This window comes from Aptenodytes patagonicus, chromosome 2, assembly GCF_965638725.1.
Source record: "Aptenodytes patagonicus chromosome 2, bAptPat1.pri.cur, whole genome shotgun sequence".
In the NCBI taxonomy this organism is placed as follows: Eukaryota; Metazoa; Chordata; class Aves; order Sphenisciformes; family Spheniscidae; genus Aptenodytes; species Aptenodytes patagonicus.
Genome location: NC_134950.1, coordinates 112,280,247 through 112,304,849, shown reverse-complemented (window position 1 = coordinate 112,304,849; position 24,603 = coordinate 112,280,247). Strand labels below are relative to the sequence as shown.

General features: G+C 41.0%; 2 protein-coding genes across 6 annotated transcripts in view; one reads left to right on the top strand and one right to left on the bottom strand.

Annotated features, from left to right (window-relative positions):
• The first annotated feature begins 303 nt into the window (after positions 1-303).
• On the top strand, positions 304-3,487 carry SEC61G (SEC61 translocon subunit gamma). Its single transcript, XM_076330751.1, has 4 exons — positions 304-375; positions 1,231-1,330; positions 2,404-2,506; positions 3,376-3,487. The coding sequence occupies exons 2-4, from the start codon at positions 1,237-1,239 to the stop codon at positions 3,383-3,385; spliced, it is 207 nt and encodes a 68-aa protein (XP_076186866.1). The 5' UTR covers positions 304-375; positions 1,231-1,236; the 3' UTR covers positions 3,386-3,487.
• Positions 3,488-4,813: 1,326 nt separating this feature from the next.
• The window catches only part of TPK1 (thiamin pyrophosphokinase 1), a 318,844-nt gene continuing 299,054 nt past the window's right edge, over positions 4,814-24,603 (bottom strand). For 4 of the 5 annotated variants that reach the window (XM_076330745.1, XM_076330750.1, XM_076330748.1 and 1 more), the window contains 2 exons: positions 18,827-18,889; positions 4,814-5,094 (listed from right to left, as the gene is read on the bottom strand). In XM_076330745.1, the coding sequence (XP_076186860.1) occupies positions 4,976-5,094; positions 18,827-18,889 (182 nt within the window). In that variant the 3' untranslated portion in view covers positions 4,814-4,975. The remainder of the gene's footprint in view (positions 5,095-18,826; positions 18,890-24,603) is intronic. The other variant, XM_076330747.1, reaches the window with a different exon arrangement.

Below are 24,603 nucleotides of genomic sequence, written 5' to 3'. Positions count from 1 at the left end.
CCCCGCGCTGTGGGCCGGCTGCCCGCCCTGGGGCGCTGAGGCCTCTCCCCCGAGGGCGGCCGGGGCGCCCCGCCGGCGGGAGAGACCGGCGGGAGAGGCCGGGGCGGCGGTGGCCGCCGGCCGGGGCCCCTCTGCCCACGCACCACGTGAGGCCGCTCCGCTGGCGAGGCGGAGGGAGGGCAGCGAGGAGGGACCGCGGGAACCGGAAAGAAAAAGCAAACAAACAAACAAGAACCGACCCTCAAAATCCTCCTTTTTCTTCCTAAAACAAGCCCGCCCCGCCCCGCCGGGAAAGGGCGCGACCGCGCGCACGACGCGGTGACGTCACCGCCCTCCGCCGCTGTGCGACGTGGCCTTCGCTCGACTGCGCAACCGGTAAGGGCGGCGCGGGGACCCCCGGCCTCTCCCCGTCCTGCTCGGGGCGCCCCCCCGCCTGAGGAGACGGAGGGGCTGGGGTGCGGAGGGAAGGAGGGAGGGGGCCCCGGGCCCGGGTGCGGCTCCCAGGCCCGCTGCGCCGGCCTGCCCCGGGGCGGGTTCGGGGGGCCGAGCGAGGCTCCCCTTGGAGCGAGGCCGCTGGCCCGTGCTGCGTGTCCCGAGGCGGGGGGAGCTGGGGCAGGCAGGGTGGCCCGGCCTCGGCCGCAGTGGTAAAGAGGGGAGTCTCAGGGGCGCTTCAGCAGGGAGACGTGAGAGGGTCTGATAGGAGGGAGCCTCGCGTCAGGGGTCTGATTAATGACCGCAGGTCCCTCTAGCCTGGTGTCCTGCTTGGCGCGGCAACGCTGGCAGATGCTTGTTTTGTGAATAAAACTAGGCCGTGTTATCTCTGTCAGTGCTCACCAAGCCTGCACCAGCTTTTGGCTTGGGGATTTCTTGAAACGGGTGACTTCTGTCCAGTTAGAAGTCTTCAATAGTTTTCTCAGAAACGTAACAGGACATAAGCCGAAAGCAAGCGGTGATGGAGCTGTTGTTTTCCTCTTCTATGCTGAAAGGCATAGTTTTTCATATTTTGTGCAGGCGGCGGTAGGTCATCATGTTTATATATTGACACAGTGTCTTTATTTTCTGTGAAGTGGAAGTATCTTTTGAAGTCAAGTTAGGTTGGAATATGACAAATTTTAAGTTATCTTAAGTCTTTACAAATTTTGTATTGCTGCTTCTACTTCTGTAATTAAAAAATTCTCTCTTTCAGTACCTACGTGGCACCACCAATACTAAATCCATTCATCTTTGCAGGTAATCATGGATCAGGTAATGCAATTCGTGGAACCCAGCCGTCAGTTTGTAAAAGACTCCATACGACTTGTTAAAAGATGCACCAAGCCTGACAGGAAAGGTAAAGCACACAGTAAAACAGAACACAGTCCTTATTTCATCTTATACTTTACCGTGTATCTTCCCATACGTGACTTGATTTATTTGTCGTGAATGGTTCTCAGCTTCCAGTATGAGATTTAAACTTGAGCAGTTGTCCAGTTGTTAATGGGTTTATGGTTCTGGATATAATAAACTTGAATGTGTCCTTTTCTGGTATGTACTCAGTCAGGTGTGTGAGAGCGCTACTAAAACTCACCTTATGAAATAGGCTAGGTAGCTGAAATCAGCCATTTTGAGACAGGCAAGTAATAGTTTTCATGTATTAGGTAAACTGATCTGAGAACTTGTTTGCGCTTTGAAAAGACAAATGCACCGGTCAGGTTTGTCTGATTGCAGTCAACTTGGGGGAAGTGCTGGAGGAAACTGCTTGTTACGTGACCTTGGAGGAAAAGCTTCATTTTAGGAGACTGGAAAGGAGCTAGGATTGCTTTCTGCGGTGCCCATTCAGTACTTCACACTTGTCAGTGACTGCCTGATTGGGACAGGAACTTTGTTTCTGGATGTATAGAAGAGAAGATTTTTGGACTTTCTCAAAGGCATTAGAGAGAAGCTATAACTATAACCAGAATGTAACTGGTTGCCCTTAATGGTAGTAGTTACGATGCTTTATTTACATGCTCAGGATGAAGTTTACTGACATCTTCCTGTGACAACCATAAATGCAGCCTTTCCATTTTTGATACTGTATTGGGAATTATTTTCAGGGCTTGTAAGAGGTATAAAGGAAAGATAATGGAATAAATGTTCCATGAATTGTTATGAACTGTGTGTATTTCCGATTCTGCTTACTATTTAAAATCGTTGCGATCGGCAATGCTTTGTGGAAAGCAGCATCTTCTCGCTTAAAATCTCACGTGTCTTCTGAAAAAGAGGATTTGTTTCTCAACGTCAATGCAGTTTGCTTTTGAACTGCTTCCTGTGTTAACATTACCATTTTCTAAAGAGAGCTCGCTCTCCTTTGGTCACTGTAGTGCACATCTCCTCTATGCCATACTCGAGGTTTCCTAGACTAAAATTTTTTTGGTTTTGCAGAGTTCCAGAAGATTGCCATGGCAACAGCAATAGGCTTTGCGATAATGGGATTTATTGGTTTCTTTGTCAAATTGATCCATATCCCAATCAACAATATCATTGTGTAAGTAAATATGAACCTTCAATTTCACTACATTTTACCTTCATTTGTACCTGTTCAGTTTTAAATAGAGGATGTTAGCGAGCCCTACAGGATCCGCGTTGCTTTAGTATCTGTGCATTTCACATGTTAGTGTAATATGACAGGTATTACTTGATTCAAAGGACCTGATCAGGAAGTAGATCGTTAATTTAGCATGCTGCAAAATATTAGATCCATAGTTCTTCAGGTTTTTTTTGAGTATTCTGCTTCAAAACTGAACGTCAAATATTTTGATTTCCAGTTCCTCAGCGTGTGTTTATCCATAGAACATTTACCTTATTTGGATCTTACATACCCTTACTGTTTCCAGTTTATAATTTGGGTATCCAAAGTAAATGCATGGATGTTAAGGTGGAGAAAACTGAGTGATTGTGCTAGAAGGTGACAGGGCACAGAACAAAGTTGGTCTTGTTTCATTTACTGAGTGCTAGATATGTTTGAAACTGTTTTACGTGTAACTGCATTCTGTAAAATACCTTTTGGAATGAACGTTGCAGCATGAAAAATTTGACCCTTAAGTTGACTGGCAGCCGTGGTACTTATGTATTAACACCACCAATTAAAACTTCTCAGATTCTCCAGAACTGATGTAATCCCTTTTCTAGCACTGGAACAGGTTAAATGCTATTCCATGACCATGTCATGAGGCTTGCTTATACCTGTAAGAGTGGTCCTCTAGGCAAGGAGAAATGTTTTAAAATAGGAGATAAGCTGTAAAGGTAGTAATGTTTGTCCTAACAAGGCAATGGTGGGAAGATAAATTAGACTTCAGATGGGATCACTTGATCACACTTGATTAGTTGAAACTGATTACTTTGTTCTCTCAACAGAGGCGGCTGAATATTCATCATGAAGAACAAGACATTGTGACACTTGCTGCAAAGATTTCACAGCTTTGTAACTTGTTTGCTATTAAACAAGCTCAGTTTGGGTTTTCAAACATTCCTGTCATCTTACTCCTCTTTTAAAGTTTATGTGATCATACCTGTATACATTATAGGCTTTTTTTTTTTTTTTTAGTACAAGTAGAGTGGTTTGTTTGTTTGTTTTGTTACTTCTTTCAACCATAATAGAATCATTCGGGTAGGAAGGATGCTCAACCTGGGTCAGTGTTGCGTTCTGACGAGGTCGCTTACGGCTTTGTCCGGCCGGGTGTGAAAACCTCGCAGGGTGACAACTGTACAGCCTCTCTTCAGAAGCTGTCCCAATGCTTAATTTACTGCTTAGTAAACAGCATTGTTCCAGCAAAAGTATGCAGGAAGAAAACAGCATTACTGTATCCTCTCAAGTGGTGATTTAAAGGTCTATCAACTGAAATTCTTGTCACTAATTTCTGGAATCGCCATCATTACCCCTAATTCCTTTCTGCATTTGGAAGTCCTGTTAGGTTATAGTATGTACTTGACTGGAAAAAAACTCCATCAAATAAAGAACTTGCATTGCCAATCCTTGTTCTGATGGCACAATTAAGAAAGCCAAACTTAGCTGGTTACTAAGATGTACAGTTTGTGGTTAATTTAGTTGTCGGAGATACTAAGCAGTCCTTCAGCGAATCAACAACTTGTTCGCACTGTTGGGTAGGACATACACCCATTTTGGATACTGGTTCTGTAAGGCAACTGCACATAGAATTATAAAGGCGTCTGCGTTTGCTGACCTGGAAGTTTCCATTATTAAATGATTGGATATTTTGATTTTAAAAACTAAGCCTGCAAAAACTCTGGTAGATGCAGTGCTCTTCCTCTTCAGATTGAAATGAAGAAATTTATATTTCACTCCAAAAAGCTTATTGTAAGCATTTGCTATTTGCAGAAGTTACAATGCTACTTCTATTACAGACTTTAAAAGCACTTAATACTGGGAAGTCTGATATTGGTATTACGGCAAAACTGAAGCTTCTTCAGTACACAGACTTGCTTCCTAAGCAGAAAAGTTCAATTATTCCTCTTCTCGAGAAATCTTCACCAGCACCTACATATGTTACAAACCAGGACAGCAAAATGAGGTTAACTACTCTTAGTGTTACCACCTTTTAATATAGTTATACTATGTGCAAGCGTCTACTGTATTTCCTTTTGGCAAAAGGGGAAAAAATAGTTCAGTATTGGAATAAAATACTCTGTAAGAATAGTCTGAACTAAGCAGATAAGCAGTAGCAGTTTCTTTACATTCACTTCTGTTTGTGATTGCATTGGGTGGCAGCTCATGTGTCTTCTGATTAAGTAGTGTGAGGTACCAGAATGAAGTACTCGATTATTGCTACTAATCTTGATTTGATCTCAACTGACTTTTATTTCAGACTTGTTTTCCATTCAGTACATAAAATCAGTGCCTGCTTACATCTTTCGGAACAGCTTTACTGTCTTAATTCAGTGAAATTTTGCAGTAATTTGAGTTCCGTCAGATCAGAAAAGGCAGCTGTAGCTCATCTTATCTTTTGATAGCCATTGTCCACAGCAAAGGCTTGTCTGTCTCGATGGTCACAATCCTGGAGTCGTCATAGGTATTGGAAGTACTGACCAGCGTTCCAAACTTCAGCACCTGGTTAGCTGCCAAAAAAAATAAGTAGAAGACTTAGTGGTACTCTTGAAAAAAATGCATTGATGTGCATTTATTGTTGTGAAGATTGCTGCTCCTGCAAAGAAGGAATAAAACAGCTGAGTAAATCTAACCCAGATAGATAAAGAACATCTAAAATAGCTATGTTAAATATTAATTACAAGGCTTGTATGAGACTATCCGATGACCTGTAGAGGGAATAAATTAATACTTAATCCCCAAATTAGCATTTTGAGTTTACGGCAGATTATTACAAAAGCAGGTTGTCGAATGTTCCCCAGAGTTTCACATCTGGAAATTTCTATTTCATTAGCATCAGCTCAAGTACCAGCGTTGGACAAGGTATTTAAAGTAAAACGAGGCAGAGGATCTTACTGTAGTTCCAAACATGGAATTTGCTTTAGCTCAGCAGCAAGCCTATAATCTCTTAAAATGTGAACAGTTCTCGAGCAAAGGCCAGCAGTTAAAAGTGGGCCAGCAGCTAAAAGTGGTGGTGGTTAACAATTTTTGCTTTGAAGTGACTTGTATCTTTTCTTCCATTGCATGCCTAGTGAGGTAGGTGTCCACGTGCATTAGAAACCAAGTGGCATTACTCTAACAAATAGCTAATGTCCATTTTAGGAGAGTTTAACACAGCTAACAGTGCAGTTGTAATGATAATTTTGAAATATCCGTGAAGTTTTAAGCAACCGTTCTGTATTGTTTTAGCTGACATGTTTTAAGGGTTACATAGACTTCCTACAAGCTGAGACCAAAGATACAAGCTGCCCCCAAACCAAAAAATGCAGTTTAACTTTTATCTTGCCATTTCCTCCCTTTTGGAGGCAGCATTGCTTGCATTTTGCAAACATACGAACTTCCCCAAAGGCACTCTAAGACTAGTCAGTTCTGTATTAGTCCTTGCTCATGTAAAGGTTCAGAGTAAGAACGCTAAGACTATCCTTTGTTTTAGTCTGTAAAATAAGCCAAATGACAGCTCTTACTGACTGGCACCACAGAGTTACATTTCCGTGGAGGATACAATGAGAGCTGCAGCTGGGGAGAATGGTTGAGGCAGATCAGCAAGTCTGTGTGGCCCGTGAGAGCTGCCAAATCGTGCATTAATACTGAAGGAGGAATCCTCTGGATTTGCTGTCAAGTGGCCCACTGTGAATGGAGATCTCCCTGTGATCAAGAGGTGTGCAAAATAACATAATAAGCTCTATTTTGTGATTTGCACAGGAGACAAATACTCCAATTGTGGATGTGAACATGGGCTATAGTAAATGGGTGTAGTAATGTATTATTACAATGCATGTTACACTGTCTACCCATTGCTGGAACCTGCACAGGAGGAATTGATCTTGCCAGGCTGGATGGCTTGAAAATAAGAGTCTGACAAAAGGCAGGACATACAATGTGGTTCAGTGTCTCTTCTGCCAAATCTGTCCTTGCTGCTACTTGTTCCTGCTCCCACCCTTGTTATTAGCCTGAAATGAACTGCAGAAAAGGTTTCAGCTGCTAGCTGTATTTGGTTGGAATGAGGGAGTAACACCCGAGTTTCACTACTGCTTTAAACTGAAGAGTCCTGCCATTTGAATCTCTCAGGAGTTTGAAGCATAACTGCAATGCAGTGCTGAAGTTCAGCTGGGGGGGGGGGGGGGGGGAGTACTAGATCAATTATGTACCTAAAATAAAGGTGCTAGATTTTATCAGGATGATTTTGGACACACAATAGTGCTAGGCAGGCTCCTAGACAAATGCCAGGATGAATGAGTTTTGGTGTTTGCCTTTGGAAGAGACAGCAGAGGCTGATGGGGTATGCCTTGCAGAAGCTGATGCACTGGACTGAGTTGCCAGAGAACCCAGATTTCACCCTTCGCAGATAAACAGGTCGTTTAATGAAGATGAGGTAACACATGGGCAGAGTTCCCTGTGTAAAAAATACTCCCAAAATACCTTGTTAAGTGTTATGATCAAGTTATAAATGTTTCCAGTCAGTTTTAAGTAGGAAAGAACCTTAAATAGTTTAAAATACTTGTTGATGCACAGATTATCCATTTTTTTGTTACTATATATTGAAGCTTGAAGGGAGGGGGGGGAGGAAGAACTTTGTGGATCAACTCTTCTGTATAAACCCACTTCATTTAGTATCATTGCTTCTTGCCCAAGACTGTCAGAATAATTCTTAATGTTTCAGCTTTGCATATGAAATAAAGGCTCTGCAGACGGCAAGAATTAAGAACAACATGGCAGCTTAATGAAGCAAAATCTAAAGCAGTATTTCTTCATGCATAAAATTAAGTGAAAATCTTGCCTTTTTTTTTTTCTTTAAATAAAAAGTTCTTGCCCACTAGATGGAGCCTTTTATCTTTCTCTATCAGATTTTCTTCTCTGCAAGGATCACAGTTTGAAATGCTGAAGTGAAAAAAATTCAAAAACAGTGCTGCTGATTCACGTGGCTCAAATGGACCAATTTGAAGTACTCACTTTCACAACCAGCCAATATTTCAGCTAACAATTAAAAATGCATGCTTTCCATTCAATAAATGAACAGTAATTAATGTGAAAAACTAGGTTTAAGCCAGTAAAGGAAATAAGAGGATGTACATACCTACTGCTTCTAGGAAAACTTCCTGCTGCGTCATGCATTATGATGTGAAGTTTACAAGGTCAAAGAAGTGGGAAGTTTTACCAGTTCATACCTGATCCATTCCCTTTTTTTAAATGGCTTTCAGTCTTGTTAACTTCCCTGCCTTGGGAAAAAACCTATAAAAAAAAAACCCAACCCATTCTTGCTATTGAGATTATTTTTCTGACGTGCATTCCAAAGAAAACAACCTTTTTATTTTCTAATATTTAGTATTCATAGTTTTGATGGGTACCAAAAATGATTTTAAGAAAGGATTTCATGTTGTGATTTTTGAAAAAAAAAAATCTAAATCTCAAAAACCCTGGGATTTTTAGAATTCTCTAATGAAAAGAAATTTTATTTTGGACCACTGAAAATTTTCTTGTAGACAAATAGTAGTCTTTTGCTTTTCATGAGAACCTTCAAGAGCTGATTTGGATAAAACCAGAAGTGATTAACTGAAAACAACACCCCCCCCCTTCCTGCAGTGTTAGACATTTTTTCCCCTGAAGTTTTGCTTAGTGCTTTGGTTCCAGTCGAACTGCGTTTATTGGTAATAGACTGTTGATGAGAAAAATACTCTACCCAGGTCCCTCAGTGTAGCTATACTATTTTTCATTACTCTCCATCTATAAAGTCAGCTTGTCTCGGTGGCACTGAGCCTAGGTGGCCGGGCCTCCAAGGAAAGCAGTGGGGGTCATGAGTGGTTACACAAGAAGGTAACTACGTAGTAGTTCTGTGGTGTGGTTTTGAAGTCTGACAACTCTGGACTTTAGAACTAAAAGCAAATGCTATTCCTGCCTTTTGGAAAAAAAAAAACAACCCAAACCAAAAAACAAACAACAAAATCTATTATAAGCCAGGTTTTTATGGTGCGCCCTATGTTCTCATCAGTAATGGAAGATTCTCATTTCTGTCTGATGGATTGCAATATATCACTAATTCAGACCTAACCATGGTCATGGGCAGGGCTTATTTTGACATGGTAGTGGAGGGACGTTTTCCTAGCAGTTTTTATTTTATATAGCAGGTAGTTGAATCTTCCATGGTTTTAGAATGTTGGAAATAATTTAGAGAAGAAATCTGAGGGCTCATAGGTGAGCTTCCCAAAGGAGCATAATCACAAAGATCATTATTTCTTAGACATCCCTTTTGCTGACCAAATTATATGACAAAGGACCTTTCTCCTATAATTGTCCCAAAGGACATTAACCCTGAGACTGCCCACTTCCACTATTTTATTGCTTATCTTTTGATACTTTTTTTTTTTTTTAAATACACAATTCTGAAGATGCCATGTGGAAAATGTTAATCTCAGACATAAGATTTTGAAAGCTGATGAATCTTACGGTTGCCAGAACAACATTTGGAAATGTGAACCAAATGCACCCTATAAGTAATCAAGCTATATAAAAAAACAACCAACAAATCAACCAACAAAGCCCAAACCTAAAACTGTCTTTTAAAAACTCTTATCATATTTATACCTCTACCATGGTTGGGAGCTTTATTTTTTAGTTGGTAGTGCTGAAAGTGAGACCTAAGCCTTGCTTGCAACATCTTCACCATTGCGCTGCAGGCTTTCAGCCTGGAAACTGAACAAATAGCGTGGACTCTAATTATAATAGATTGGGTTTTGTTAGGCACTGCAAAATCACTAACTCTCAATATCAGGTTACTCAATAACTGTATTCATGATGTAGTAGACTTATAAACATTATTCCTACAACTTCATTGTACTATTTAAGACACATATACAAAGTTTAGTCTAGCAGAAGAGAGCTTATATCAAGGTCTCATGTACATCCTATAAGTTGCGCTTAAGCAGGGTTTGAGGGAGGCACATACAGAGAAAAAATTTTTTCTTAAATATATCATATATGGCAAAAGCAAACGCTGTCATTAATGTGAAATACTTGATTGAACAAGCAGGCCCTCTGGTTATTCCTACATCTATACCAAAACCACAGCGGGATCTGGACAGCTGAGGCATTTAACTGCAGTATTTAATGGTCATGCTGGAAGAAGAGTTTATGAGGTGTGAGTCCCTCCTTACCAGAAGTAGATTTAGTGAAGGAAGTGATTTTAGTGTGAGAATGGCTGAACGGTAACGCCTCATGTCTTTATCCGAAGACATGTAGGCAAATGGAAGCCTTTTGGAAAGCCCTTGAATGCAGCAGCGTAGCACAAGGGTCCCCACTTCACGGGATTTCACCAGCAAGTCAGGGTCTGGCTACTGTGACCACAAATGACTGAGAACAAAACACCATCACGATAAGCACGTCCCACATAGATGTCGTGATATCTATACTATGCTTCCTTTTCTCAACTTGTCTCTCAATTACTTCCTGCAATATGTAAAGTCACATCTTGCTGATTTCCACCACTGAAAATAGAAATAGGTACAGGAATACAAGCAGATTGCCACTGCTGGCATGGATGTTTGGAATATCAATTAATTATTAATTAAAAGCCTTATTATAGTGAATGTAATCCTCTTCCCCCTAGGCGAATGTTGCATCAAAATGATAGAAAATCAAGATCAATAAGCTGAAACACAAGTTAAAGTGAAATACTGAATTACCATTTGGTATCCTATTACAGTTTATCTGGAGAGGATTTCCCTGAAGTTCTGTGTTAGGAGCAAAAATCTGCATTTAAATGGAGATGCATTAGTAACGCATGAGCTAGTACTTTGCAGGTCACCCTGTGTCTGCAGAACAGCAGCATTAATTTTGCTATTTAAAAATAAAAACGAAATAGTTTATAGCCTGATTTTCCTTTCATTCGTCCTAGTTTTACATTTGTGATTAGACTGACTTCATTGGAGTTAATCTTGATTTACGCTGATGTATACAAAGGAAAAATTGGGTCCTTGATCTCTGTGCAGTGGGAACTGCAAAACTGGAAGTTGCAAATAACAGTAATTTACAATAAAACACGAACTATTTTCAAGACGGACACAACACAGAAATACCATAAAGGCTTGCTGAGTCTGCTGGGAGGGGACAGGCTAGCCCTGTCCCACAGATCCCCTCGGGGCCAAGGGGAGTTTTGAATAAGCAGAGATTGCATTGGGCAATTTTTATAACTATTGTAACTTTTGGTACCTGGTTTTGTGGCACAGCACAATGGTTTTGTAATCTCAACAGATTTGTACGAGCAGGCTCACGAAAGCATCGAGAGGCTATGGGGTGAAGGGGGCCCAGCAGGCAGGGCCAGATGGTTATTCCACCGGTTCAGATGCTGACAAAGACTCTGGGCAGGGGCTCTGGAGCACAGGCTGCCTGGCCTCACAGCGGTGGGAATTTAGGAGGTGACAACAAAAGCACTGGCTGTCAAGGCTTAACGATTTCATTTAAAAGGAGAGAAAAATACGTTAACAGAACTGTGTGTTCTACCCTGGATAGAAACCACCCATGTTGGGTGAGCCTTCAGAAATGCAAATGGATGTCAGAAGTTTTCACATTTATTTCCAGCACGCATTTTTTTCCACATATTTTTCCAGCTTTGTAATCATGGTGGTACTGTAAGAATAGCTTGAACTCCTCCTGTCACATCACCTGCTTGGTGGCAATTTAAAATGATAAGCTGATAAAAATGAGGCTAAGAAATAGAGCGCTTTCTATACTAACGTCTCTGCTGCTACTGCTGCTTCACCAAAATCAACAAGAATCATTAACTGCAGGAAGTTTCTATGGCGATTAGCAGCATTTTAGCACTACTAACAAGATGTGCTCCAGTGTTTGTTCAAAATCACTTTAGCTTCTTAATTAAAGTGGCCTAGAAAGTCTGACATGGAAACGGTATATACTATTTTCAGTAGTGCCTTTCCAGTCTAGATATGATAAAGCTGTACCAATGCTACAACAGTAGAAGTGATTTACCAAAAATGTAAGTACGAAGAAAGTCAGAAAACTAGCTGGTCTAGAGGATTGTTTTGCTAAGCTAAAGGCAAAGCCGGGCAATGAAGTAATTTAAAGAATTTAGTTTAGCCAGTAAGAAGCAGAGCGTTTACTTCATTTTTGATGCTTTCCAGTGAGTTTGTATAATGTTTATCAAACTACTTACAACTCTGAGGGGCTGTACAAGTGACAGGTACTATTAATAACAGTGTTAGAGCACTGAAGAAACAGCTGCAGAAATAAAATATAGCTTCAGTTTGACAGTCACTACTGTGGAGATCTTGCATATAATCTAGACAAAATAACTTGTTGCTATTTTGGTCTGTCTCTACTTCGTGTTGTGAGATAAAAAATGCTATTCTCATGAGAAAAAGGGGCAAGAGTAATGCTGAGATGCATCAGCTAATGAATTGTCTTAGTTCTAAACTTAATACGGTTAAGACACCTCATAGCGCACATCATCCTATTACGCTGCCATGCTTTAGAGACGTTACTTAGTCACACAAAGCTGAGGATGGCAATCGGGTACAACACTGAAACCCAAGATTAGCTAAAAACAATGGCGTTCTGTCTTGGCATTTAGGTCTGAAGCTCTGGTTTGACATGACAGCAAAGAACCTAAAAATACTTGCTATTTTGAAAGCTGCTACACCGCCAAGTTTATACGATGTATCTAATAGTGAAATATACTGAATTTGTTAGAGAAAGCTATCCAAATGATCCTAGCAAATGACCACATGCAGTGCTGCAGAAAGGAGTGAAATTCCCCCTACATTCTTTGTGATCGGGCTGTTGGAGACAGGGAAGAAAGATGGGGGGAGAGGAACGAGAGGCAATCTTTTCCTGACCCAAATCTCAGGGCTAGTAGACTACATCCATGTACTCAGGCTTTGAACAACTTGGCACCAGAAAGCTTTTCAACACAACCAGATCCAGGACTGACCTTGATCAACATCTTGCCTCTAGCCACAGTCATTTTCCAGCACTTCATATAAAGATGAAAAAACCCCACCCTCTCACAGAAACCCATCTATCCTTCAGTGGGTTTTTAAGTGTGGTATTAGTTAACCAGAACACATAGTTAATTATTTTTCTCTCCTATTCTTTGGAATCCTGATAAATCCTGTCACATTCAGTTTCATAAATTCACAAGAGGCAGTAAAAGAGGATTTTAACACACATGCATAATACAAGTCTTCCAGCTTCTCTATAGTACTGTTGTTCCTATCGTTTGCAAAAATGTGCAGATAAAGTGATTATTCCTGTAACACCCAAACTGGGCCTGTAGCTGAAATATGGGTATATGGATATTTGCTCAGTAAATACCTACACAGCTTGGGTTAAATGGGGATCTTGCTCATCCACTCCGTGGAGGAGAAGAGCAGCACTGCCATAAACGCTGCACAACGGTCTCAGCCAACCTCCTCTACTGCCTACCAGCGTGTAGGAAGAGTCCCCAGCGTCAAGTCTGCCATCAAATTTAGCACTGCTCTGCTTCCTTTCTCTGTGGTGGGGATGCAATTTTCCTAAGGGACTTGATCTAAAGCCAGTCCCTAGCCAGCCCTGAAAAACAAATTTAAGCATGCTAGCTTCTCCTGCTTATCACTGCTGCCAGCACTAGCTCAGCTCCATATCCAGAGTCCTGTTCTGCTGCACAAGTTGCTCTGTCACTGGGCTACAGTGCCAAAATTAAATTAAATATAATTTGACAAAGCTCTGTAAAGCTTTGTAAAGCTCTGTAAAGGCTCAGTCCTTAACTCCAGCTTCTGCTGCGTTTTGTAGGGGCAGGAAGCAGAGCAGCCAAACTGTAGCAGGCTGGAACCAGTATTTGTGGCAGAACAAAGGTGGCTGTACACAACGTGCAATGTTACAATAGTGAAGATCAAAGCAGATCTTCTGAACTCTGGGAGGGGTTCAACTTATTGCAGATTTAAACCCTTCCCCCCCAAGTCCAGCCCCCACCAGAACTGACCCAGTCCGTGGCTGCTCCGTTCAGACTCCTGGGTGGCCCCCAGGAGCCACATACGTGCCACGGACTCTCTTGACCAGCAGTTGCAGAGTTTCTTGCTCCCAGACCTCATGTCAATCAAGTTGCCAGACCAGACAGACTATTAAACTGTGCCAGAATAGTGGACCTGGTGCTCAAAGAGCTCCTCTGACCACAAGGAAGCGAACAGTTGCTTTCACCTCTGAGCACTGATCAGGGTGCAAAAAAAAGATGATACCTTCTGGGTGCCCTGTCACACTGAATCCCGGGACAGCTGGTTGCACAGTGGCTTGCAGAGGGCAAGGACATCCCCAGCCTTGAATGCAAGCAGCAGCCCCTCTTAGCTACTAGCACTTTATTACAAATAACCAACTTCGATGAAATTAAATCCCTGACAAATAATTTTATTATGCAAGCTTTAATAGCGAACAGCACCACTTCCTAAAAGAGTTTTATGGAAATATGATATTACATTTACATGGAAAAATGAAAAGAACAGACTAGAATATTCATCCTTATGCACAAAAGGCATCATCAATAAAGCAGCTGTGCTTTTGTCTAAAACATTTCTATGGAAGTGGGTAATTATTATTTAAAAAACCCACACTGATCTGCTCCTGACAGCCCACAAAGTACACGTTCATCTACTTGCTCTCCCTGACAGCTGATCTATTCTGAGTACAGGTGACTAACTAATAAAGTCTATTATACTTCTAATAGAAAAGTAATTCCATTTATCTTTAGCCTTCCTAGCAGCACTGCTTCCTTTCACTGAGTTGGGGTGGGATACTGTAACAGGTTTCTAAAATGTGGTTATTTTCACCCCTACAATTGCTGTGCATTACTTAGAATTTTAGATTGCTCTGCTTTCTTCAGGAAAAACAATTAGACACAGATAGTATCACCCCGAGGATGAAGCAAAAGCAATTATTTCTGTTACAAAATGTCCCTCTAGATGTGAACAACTAAGCTTTTTGATTTGTAATTTTATTACTTTGTCTTTCTGTTAACAAATAATTAATATGATTACTAACACCCTATGTACCTCTAATGTCTATACTATTTCAATTATAAAGCCATTACTGATGCTTATTAATTCTATTCCATTTATCTTCAAACTTGCATGGTAAACTTAGAACATTTGTTGACATTCATGGAGCTGCAGCTCCTCCAAACTTGCTCCCAGGAATCCAGCAAAGTTTATCTGCTGCCACCCCTGAGACGGAACAGGAAATTCAACAGCAGACTACAAACCACACTGTTTTTTGTTCAGTCACTCAGTTGGATTAAATGTCCTCCAAAAAATAAAGGTTTTTTTTGAAATAGTGTTGCCCACTGTGTCTTTGCAATCTTCCTTCTTTCTAAGCTATAAAGTCAGCTTTTTTTTTTAAATTTCCAACGAAAATGTAACATGACACAGCAAAGCCTATTTTAGCTAGTAAAACCTGCTTCTTCCATTTCACCCACCATTAGAGCACTTTGCTTCAGGAAGGGCACAGGAGTGGTATCTGCCATGTATATGAATCAGTAAGTCAGTGCATATGGCTCATTTAAAGTTTTTGTCTGTTTGCTTTTACAGTGTTTTTTTGGATGCAAGATTCAGATTCGTTGTCAATGCTGCTGAATACAAACAGCTTCTATATAATGTTTGTCCCCGAAATTAAAAAAGGGAGATTCATCATTAAAGCCAAGTCCTAAGTCTCACTGACTGTCAAAGACTTTATTCGAGTGGAAAACTAGCTACTGAGGATCCTTTAGTTAGTTAGGCACTCTGGAAAAGTTCGATTGATTTCAAGTAATGATTTCCAATATGAACAATGCTCTTGGTGTTGGTGTGCTTCCTCCTCCTGACCTTTGAAAAGCGCCCCCCACCTTTTGCAAACTGGCTAGCAATTCATCCTCTACATTCAGAAACATGTCATGCACTTCCAGGCCCTGTGATTGTTAAGGCTCCAATGGTTTGGGGATGTTTTCTCCTGCTTTTTCTCCTCTAGGGAATACTGCCTTAGCAGGGCTATACCATGCTTTTTGCTTGGGCTGAGTGGAATTAAAGGGTTCTGCATTAATCACGCGGTGCCCTGTCAGACACTGCCCAGGCCAGGTGATGTAAGCTCTTGACCCTCAAATGCAGAGGCCAAATGTACCGCTAAATTAATGTAGTGCTACATGGTGCAGTCAAAGACATTAAAGTTTTAAGAGTGCAACTGATTACATGTAGTTCAACTTTCAAACACATTGGTTAACGGTTGGACTTGATGATCTTAAAGGTCTTTTCCAACCTGAACAATTCTATGATTCTATGATTGCAACAGTCATGCCGTGGCACAGTGATGCATGCCAGCGGGCTCTCAGTTTTACTGTATGGAGGACTTGACATTGGCTTTTAACCTGCCCATAAACCACTCCTAACACACTGCAAGGAATGGGAAGGAAAAGGTATTACAAATCCAGTAGTCACATGTAAAATAAATGACTAAGCCAACAGCTTGTCTACTTCTGCCAACACCAACCAATTTATAGCACTTGGGGTTAAAAGACCATGACGGCTGCAATTGCCAAGTAAGGAAATACACCCTCAAACAGCCTCTTTTTTTAGGCTATAGGGAGCTTCCATAAAGTAAATCTGATTTATAGCCTGGGATGTTCCTTATCTCACCTGAAATTACTGTAATCTGCAAACATTTGTCATTCCTCACTAATTACCAGTGTCTGAGGGGTACTGTAGGAGAAACATTCCTATCAATAGCTAAGGAAGCCACCTTTCTGAATTTTATTTTGAACTTAAAATCAAACTTACTAAATAAGATTGGATCTTATTTGACATTGCTTCTCCCATCCTGGCCATTTGGTGTACTCAACATTTTCCACTCTTTCTTGTTTTGTAGTTACTTCACAAAATGTATGATACCTAGCAGAATTTCATAGACATTAACTATCTGACCAATTGTTTAAAACCATCAGATGTGAAATACTTTTTTATTTTGCAAATAGGGAAAATTTTACTGAAAGCAAAATTATCTCAGAGGAAAAGCAAATTTTGCTAAAAATTACTTTTAAAACATTTCTGTTAGTTCTAGAAACAATGATAGCAACTTAAGTTCCTCTTAAGTTCATGTCTGTCTTAAAAGTATCTGAAGGATGAAAATATAGCACTGTAAAAAGTTTCTCATTAACCTGCCATCTACAGCAAGACTAATGCAACTTTTTAGAGGTGTGGCATAAGTGTTAGAAAAGGAAATAAGTACAGTTAAAACGGTATGAGTATGAGTGAGTACCTCTTTATCCTGGGGGAAGAATCATAGGTATAAGGGTTTATTTCCTATGTTGTTTCTAAACTTATTTTAACTAGGCACATTTGCTTAAAATTGAAAAAATCCCAACAACATGAATTTCTACTTTCAAATAAGGCAGATCAATAATAAAGCACACAGTATTTCCAAAATACAAGCATTCCTTTAACTACTGCTATGAGGTTTCATACCAACAGTTTCAATAAGTCTGCTGCATAGTGCATTAAAAGATGGATGTATCTATGACTAATGCTCATAGGAAAAATTTAATATAGCTATAATCCTTTAATTTGAATTCTTCTATGCTCTACTATCCTAAATGTTCTACAACATCCAAATAAAAAATCTCTGATGTCTACATGCTTACAAAGCAAGCAGAAGTACCCAAGAATATATTGATATGTCTAAAGATTAATCCTGGGATATTCCAATCAGAGTAGACACTTTCCATAATTAACCAAATGCAGAAGTCTCAAAGCAAGCAAGACCTACAACTCTATTTCACCTCTTGGAAGATGTGGAGATAGGCACATATTCCTCCTAATATCATAACTTCAGGAGTATATTGCTACATATCACTACAAAACACCCAGTGATATGGAAGAGGCCAGTGTATCGCCGAGGTAACCCTCAAAACCTAGAGATGTCTCATGCAAGCTTTGGACCCTACATCAGGCTTGGTGATCACTGAACAATTATATCTATTTTGTTATTTAAGGCATAGTCACCTATCACTGTCACCTGTTACTGCTCTTCTAGTAACAGGCAGGCTTGTTTTAAGAGCCACCAAAATAACATCACATGCATGCCCACTACAATGCAGACTTCATGAAACCAAGGGAAGCACTTTGCAGTGATCCTCAAAATCAGCCAGGGAGAAAGTCTGGTAAGAGCTTAAACCTTACTGGAGGGTGGGTTTAGAAAACAAACACCAACATTTCCAGGAAGAGCTGGAGAACCTTGCAAGGTCTGTACAGAACTGATATAGATGAGCCCTGCAGCAAGGAGGTCAGTACATGGCAAGAGGTTTGTCATGTCACATCATGTGCAAGAGTGAAACCTAGATGATACAGATTTTGAAGTACAGGGCTCATTTACAGGTACATAAGCAGAAAAGAGAGCAATAAAGTGTCAAGGCTAAAAGCTGTGAGTAAAAATGTAGTTATATGACTTCTAACATCATCTCTGCATGCTGCTTCGAAAGGGTACCCATAAATAGTCATAGGATTCTCTGGCAAAGCACAGGACCTTTAAGGAAGGCCAGAATACTGCAGGAAGCTCTTACTCAAATATACCTGAAGTCAGTCAGCCATAAAGGATGTCTTACAGATGTCACACACACAAACGATACTGGAAGTAGACTGAGGGGCTTGAAAACAATGCTGCAGAACAGAAAAAGTCCCTCAAATCTATCATTTTGGGAGAGGGAAGGAACACTACCAAACATTTAACAGTAGGAAAAACATCCCTTGGAAAGCTTGCCTTGCTATAGCACTCTAAACTCACTAAATGCAGTTTGCTGGCTAACCTCTGTTGCCCACAGGTAAACACTCCTGTTAAGAAGTTTTGTTTCCTCTCTTGGATCATGGACTTCAAAAGTCAGGGGATACTGAACGCAACACTGAGACAACTCCTGTAATTTGTAGAAGACAGGATGGACAATATCATTGATGTAGCGTAATGAGCCGTTTCCCTCCTCCTACTGTGATTAATAGTGTGGATAGGAGGTTTGCTCGCTGAGCCGATAGACATGATTCTGGCCCTGGAGGCATGCCCTATATATAGCGCTGTGTGAATACATGCATGAAAGATTGGCAGGCAGAAGCAGCTCTGGGAGCCTTTGTTATTGTCCAGTTTACTCTTTCCTGAGTTCCTCCAGCTTGCACAATCTGTGTAGCCTCTGGGAAGGCAGCTTTAGAATTGGCTTACTTGATAGAAAAAGTTGCTTTTCTTGGTGCATATGATGCGAAGTAATGTGACAGCGATTGACAGCTAGAGGGGAAGAGGAGAGGAAAAATGAGTTAAGTCAGGGTATTGTGTGAAGGAGCAGAAGAGAGAAGGAAAAAAAAAGGAAAATTCCTCATTACCACAGCACGTGTGCAGTGACGGAGATAAGAGTTGCTGGTTTTTATAATAATAATCATTATTAAAATCAGTTAAGTTGACACGAGTTTATGATGATATAAATCACAATATATATGATATAAATAGTACCCCAGTGATTACTGGATATTGTTCTTCAAAACTTAATCTTCCCCAAATAGAAAATCGTTAATAAGTTTAGGAGTCTGCCAGTCTACTCCCCCTTCACATTTTGTGAACAGGTAATGTAATGAGAATATAACCCCCAGGGCCTAGTCCTATCTACACTTCTAGTGATACACACTGTGTTCCTCATGCATACATTTAAGGTGAGCCAGAATTTGCCTGCCAGCTTCTCATTCCCTTCTCCCTTATACTGCGGAGCCAATTGTAATTTTTATTGAATGGTGCAATTACATTGCAATATACCAGGCAAAAGTGCACTGCTGCTTTTGTGCTTTCTTAGTTCAGGTCTGAAAACAGAAGAAAAAACTGTAATTGAGTCCATCAGCCTTTTTCATATTGAAACAAAAGGTAACATCCAGAGAAACTTCCTTTCAGTAGAAAGATGAGGAACTCAAAATTTGGAGTCTCTCACTTTTTTCCTTTAGGAGATGGTACATGCCCAACAGAGACACCCCGTTTTAGTTTATCTTCAGCAGACTGGTAGGTTCTGGACCACTAGCATAGAAAGCTGAAGTCTTGAAAAAAAAAAATGACAAAAGGGGAAATGATACCAACTTGAAGACACTTGTGGCAAAACTGGAGATATTAAAATACATCAAGGAGGAAAGAGCTTACTTGAACAAATCCCAGCTGGCTTTTATTCTTAGTGCTGAGTAAAATACCGATTTCCAGAGCTCCAGGAGACATGCTGGAAACCACTACTCATTGCTGCTATTTGGAAATAAAAGTTTTACAAGCGTCTCATAAGAATATGCCATGCTTGCATTCAGCCTAAAGGAACCATCATTAGTAAACAGGTTATGCTGAAGTTTTCCTTCTGTTGCATATGTGCATGCAGCTCTGTATAACAAAGTCATAGGAGACAAGGTTAGGAAATGACATGCACAGCAGCTGTCTGTCTGTCAACACAGAAACCTTTTCTTCCAGAACAGGAACCAAATGTCAGATTTTTTGGATTAAATTCTGATCTTCTACAGGTAGTAGTATCAGACCATATGCCACAGCACGCTCAGTCTGATGTAGTATTAACACCAGTATTTTAACAAGTTCTGCATGGAATCATGATGGTCTAAACCACCAAGCCCTCCCCTCAAAACCCCTTAATTGCTAATGGGACTAATTTCAGTGTATGCCCCTCTGAAAATCCTGGAATTCAAACTCCTCACACTTTATAGAAGGCTGTAATCCAGGGTCATCTTTGCAAAAGATCTGCAAGTCAAGATGGGTCATGATGGGTCAAACTTTGAACGTATTTCCCGCTTTGAAAACACCTAGTAGACCTCACTATCGTTCCTTAGGGAGACCAGTTTCAAACAGTACAAATCTTCAGGCCGTTTGAGTACATTCACTGTCATCTTCAGGGACAACTGCAATTCCAAGACACATGCATGCTCATCTTTAGGGTAAGTTCATAGCTAATTTGGACCTTACCTAGGTAGGTCTAGTTCACTGTTCTTTTCTGCAGGCTACAGTTCAGAGAGGTACTAAATCATGTGCTTAAGCTAAGTCCACACAGACGTGTCACTGATATCGTAAAAACCTCAGTCCTTTTAAAACCTCTGACCATATAACATGATGGAAAAAGGACAGAGAAATTTGTAGCCTCTCACAACAACGTCTGGACCCACCAGTGCCTTTAATTCTTGATTTAAAAAGCAAGCAAAACAAGACAAAACTTAGCCTAGCAAAGCCCTTCCTACTTTTAAATGAATCTCTCTATTTATAACCTTAATGATGGTAAGACACATCAATAATAACATGGTATGAAAACTCCTCTCTTTTCTCCCCAAAGCAGTTTTCTTACAATGATTATGGCAATTTTTCTTGTCTCTTGATTAAATGAAGGCGGCTTGCTTCACTTACATATGTGTTGCCTGAGCCAAGCTGGCTTTACATTTTGGCATGCACACAGAACTCCAAACTGAAAAACCTTTGCTAAGAAAGACCTAGCATTCAAAAACTACTCAGTCTTGACACTCCACTTTCGTTGGAGCTTGGTTATGGAGGAGGGAATTTTTTTTCTTGTCACATTAAGCCAAAATTGGGTTAATCTGACTGTAGTGACGAGCCAATTTCAGGAACACGTGAAAGTCCTGTGCTACTTTTCAAGAAATGGTACATGCAGGAGTTATCTTCCCTCCAATCTCTCAAACAAATACCCCTTTTCCCACCCCCCACTACCCAAACTAGAGATGTATGTTTAGAAATTCATCCTATGAAGCGATCTAGACATTCTGACGGCCGCAATTTATCACCATAAATTACTGCACTTCACAGTGCTTCTGTCATAAGAAAACACCGTGTGCCCTAAATTGCCTGCTGCCCTCTTCAATAATCAGCCCAGTTTTTAAGATCTAGAGATCTGCTGATAAAGGACACCTCGGTGCATACAGCGACAAAAAAAATTGAGTTTCATACACATCACTGGAAACATCCACACACTGGTCTATTAATCTTTAGATTGGGGTCATTTTTCTCTGGAGATGTGGTAATAGATTACTTTGAGAGAAAATGGGGAAGAGCACCCAGACAGGGGGCTGCTTAATACCAAGCAAGCTTGCCTCCCTCCTTCTTGGTTTAATCCTAAAAAGTATCTAATGGGCAAAGCTGCTGTTAACCCTGTATTGACCAACACCGATGCAAAAGGAGTGCACAATAGGTTAGTGACATCAGTCTGCCCCTACATCTTCTCAAGCACCCTACACTGTAAGACCCACACTGGCACCGCTCCTCTTCTACTTCCTGATCACAGCCCATTTCACTGGTTCCAGCATCATCACCCACCTGCCCGAGAGCCTCTCAAACCCCCTACCCAACCTGCTTTGCATTTCTCTATCTTTTTGTTTTCTCTGGGAATCAAAATCTACTCGCTTCTGGAAAGGCACAGGAGAAAGTGGGCAGGCTCTGACCCTTTGTCTTTTTTCTTGTGGAGATTCAGTCTCTAGGTTACCGCAGATAGAAAAGACTTTCTCTCCCCTCATTCCTCAATCCCTCTGGATGAGCCTCAGCATGGTCCCAGACCTTCAGCCCTGCTTTTTAACGTTCTTTTGGTTCAGGACCTTTAAAACTATGCGAGGAAAAACATACCTGAACGTGCCTTGGAGGGACTTCTGGAGGGAAGTGGCCTCACGTTCTTAGGTACTTTTGCCAGTCCTGATTTTTATAGTATTTCTTCCTGTGTTGACTCTGAAAACTGTGATTATCAGCAGCATAGGGAATGCCCACCACTGTGTTTAGGGGCACACTTCTCCACCCACAGAGCAGAAATCAGGACTGGGAACTGAAATCAGTGGTGTGCCCTCTGTGCAAATGACCAAGAACAAGGCAGTGCCCACTCTGGGTTCCTCCTCTTTCACCATGTATCTCATTCTGCAGCCAAGGAGACGGTCTGTCAGGGTAGAAGAAAAGCACATTGTGCTTCGCCACTCCTACATCAGCTGAACTGCCTGGGGGGGCCATATCTATAGGCATAAACTAAAGTAGTCCCAAGCTGCTGCATGGTACACTGGCATCCAGCCTGCCTCCTGGATGGCTCAGGAACACCAGCACAGGAAGGACAATTCAGTGGTTTAATGACATCTCTGCTTTGCGTCTCTGCAGCCCTCTGGTGTGCTTATACCTCCGGAGAGCCTCAAAATTAAGCTCTTCAGATGTATTTCTCTCTGTTCACGGTAACCTCTAAACACCTTCTCCTGTATAACACAGTACGCACTGGCAATGCTGAGATTAAAGGGTTCTGTTAGGATTTTCACTGCATCTTCCTCCTTCCAACATATCCATGTAAGCTTTTCTGTATTATTTCCCATACAAGCTTCTTAGGATGCACCTGATTTTTAAATGATGACTTAATGTCTTAAAAGTTTTAGGCTCTCCATTATCAGTTAGGAAAATCTACAAACAGGGTGGCCGCATTTTGAATTTTTTGGGGCAACACAGACTGGACTTTATTGAGAGAGAAAAGGTATTTATATGAGGAATAAATTAAAGTATTACCAGGTAGTCCCATGTATAATGGGACAGTATAATACTAACCAATTCTAATGTATTCTCTAATGGTCCTTTTCTATTTCTCATTTATGTCAGTCTTGAATCCCTAAATGTCACTTGTCCTGTGGGAGACTATTACAGACCCTCATCGATATTAATGGCATCCGCTTCACAGAGCCAGCAACCCCCCAACAGCATCAGACATTTAGAGCTTTAGAAGGGGAGGCTCTTCCATTATACTTTATCATAGACAATGTGAAATTCTGCCTTTTCACACTCTGGGAACATCACCCCAGTTTCACAGCAGGGATAACTTGCTCATTGTGCTGTTTCTTGCCGTTTAGATGCTACACACCTTATTTTGCAGAAACTTCCCCCTCCTTTTCAGGGCTTGTGCCAGTCTCACAATTTCATGGAGGGAAAAGAACTTACTCTGCTTCTTGGGAGAAGCTACACAAATGAATGACAAAAGTCTGTACTGAAAGCACGTTGCAAAAAAAAGTCACTGAGAAAGAGCCACCACATATTGGTCCTACTTGGACGCTAAACCATAGACAAAGCAGTTTTTGGCTGCCAGCAATGGTGTTGAATATCTGCACACAACACTTTGAGCACCAACTTTGAAAGCTTTTTTTACACTAAGTAGGTCATAATTTTTGTTCCCAAGTCACTGAAAGAAAAAACAACAGGGGCACCCAGTGACATTATGGGGGATAGGGTGAAGGTAAGATGACAGTGCTTACTTCTTCATTAAAGCAAAGCATCTGCCACTTTGTTAATACTCCAGTATGCCCTGCTCTCAGAGAGCTAGGGAGGCAGCAATGATTAAAGCCAGTTCTGACTGGGGAAAACGCATGTTACACTGACCTCAAAAGTGTAATTCAAAATTTATGTTGCTACACCCGCCAGCTGAGTGGTCCACACGCTAATCTTAGGAACCATCTGTGTAGACATAGGTACGGCACATACACAGTCTCAGGAGAGGCACCCTGGACTTACCATCAGCACGACAGGGCAAAAAAGATGGCCTACTGTCAATCCCTCCTGCCTAGAAAAATAATTTCAAGTGAAGCTTATGACCTGGGAGGTAAAAAGTTACTGAACCTAGTCCTTAGAGAGGCCTCTGCACTGACCCAATCAACTGTAATAGCTCAAAGAAGCCACCACAGGCTGCTCAGGGCAGTTTTCCTGTAAATAGACAGCTGTGAACATAGGAGACTACAGTGGCTTCCTGCCAAAAATCTGCATTTTAATAACTTTGTAATTGCATATTTTTGCAATCTGTTGACTCTGACTTATTTTAAGAACATCCAAGGAGTAAAACAGTATCACCACCAGATTTTCCGGTACTTTAAATTTCATAATGAAGTTTGCAACAACTCAGTAATTACTGTGAATAATTCATAATAAGAGTTATAATGATGTGACACATTTTAGTGAATCCCTGAAAT

Excerpts from the sequence above, each read along its gene's own strand:
- SEC61G (XM_076330751.1), top strand. The coding sequence starts at position 1,237 with ATGGATCAGGTAATGCAATTCGTGGAACCCAGCCGTCAGTTTGTAAAA. Across the intron at positions 1,331-2,403 it reads CACCAAGCCTGACAGGAAAG|AGTTCCAGAAGATTGCCATG; the intron begins GTAAAGCACACA and ends TTGGTTTTGCAG.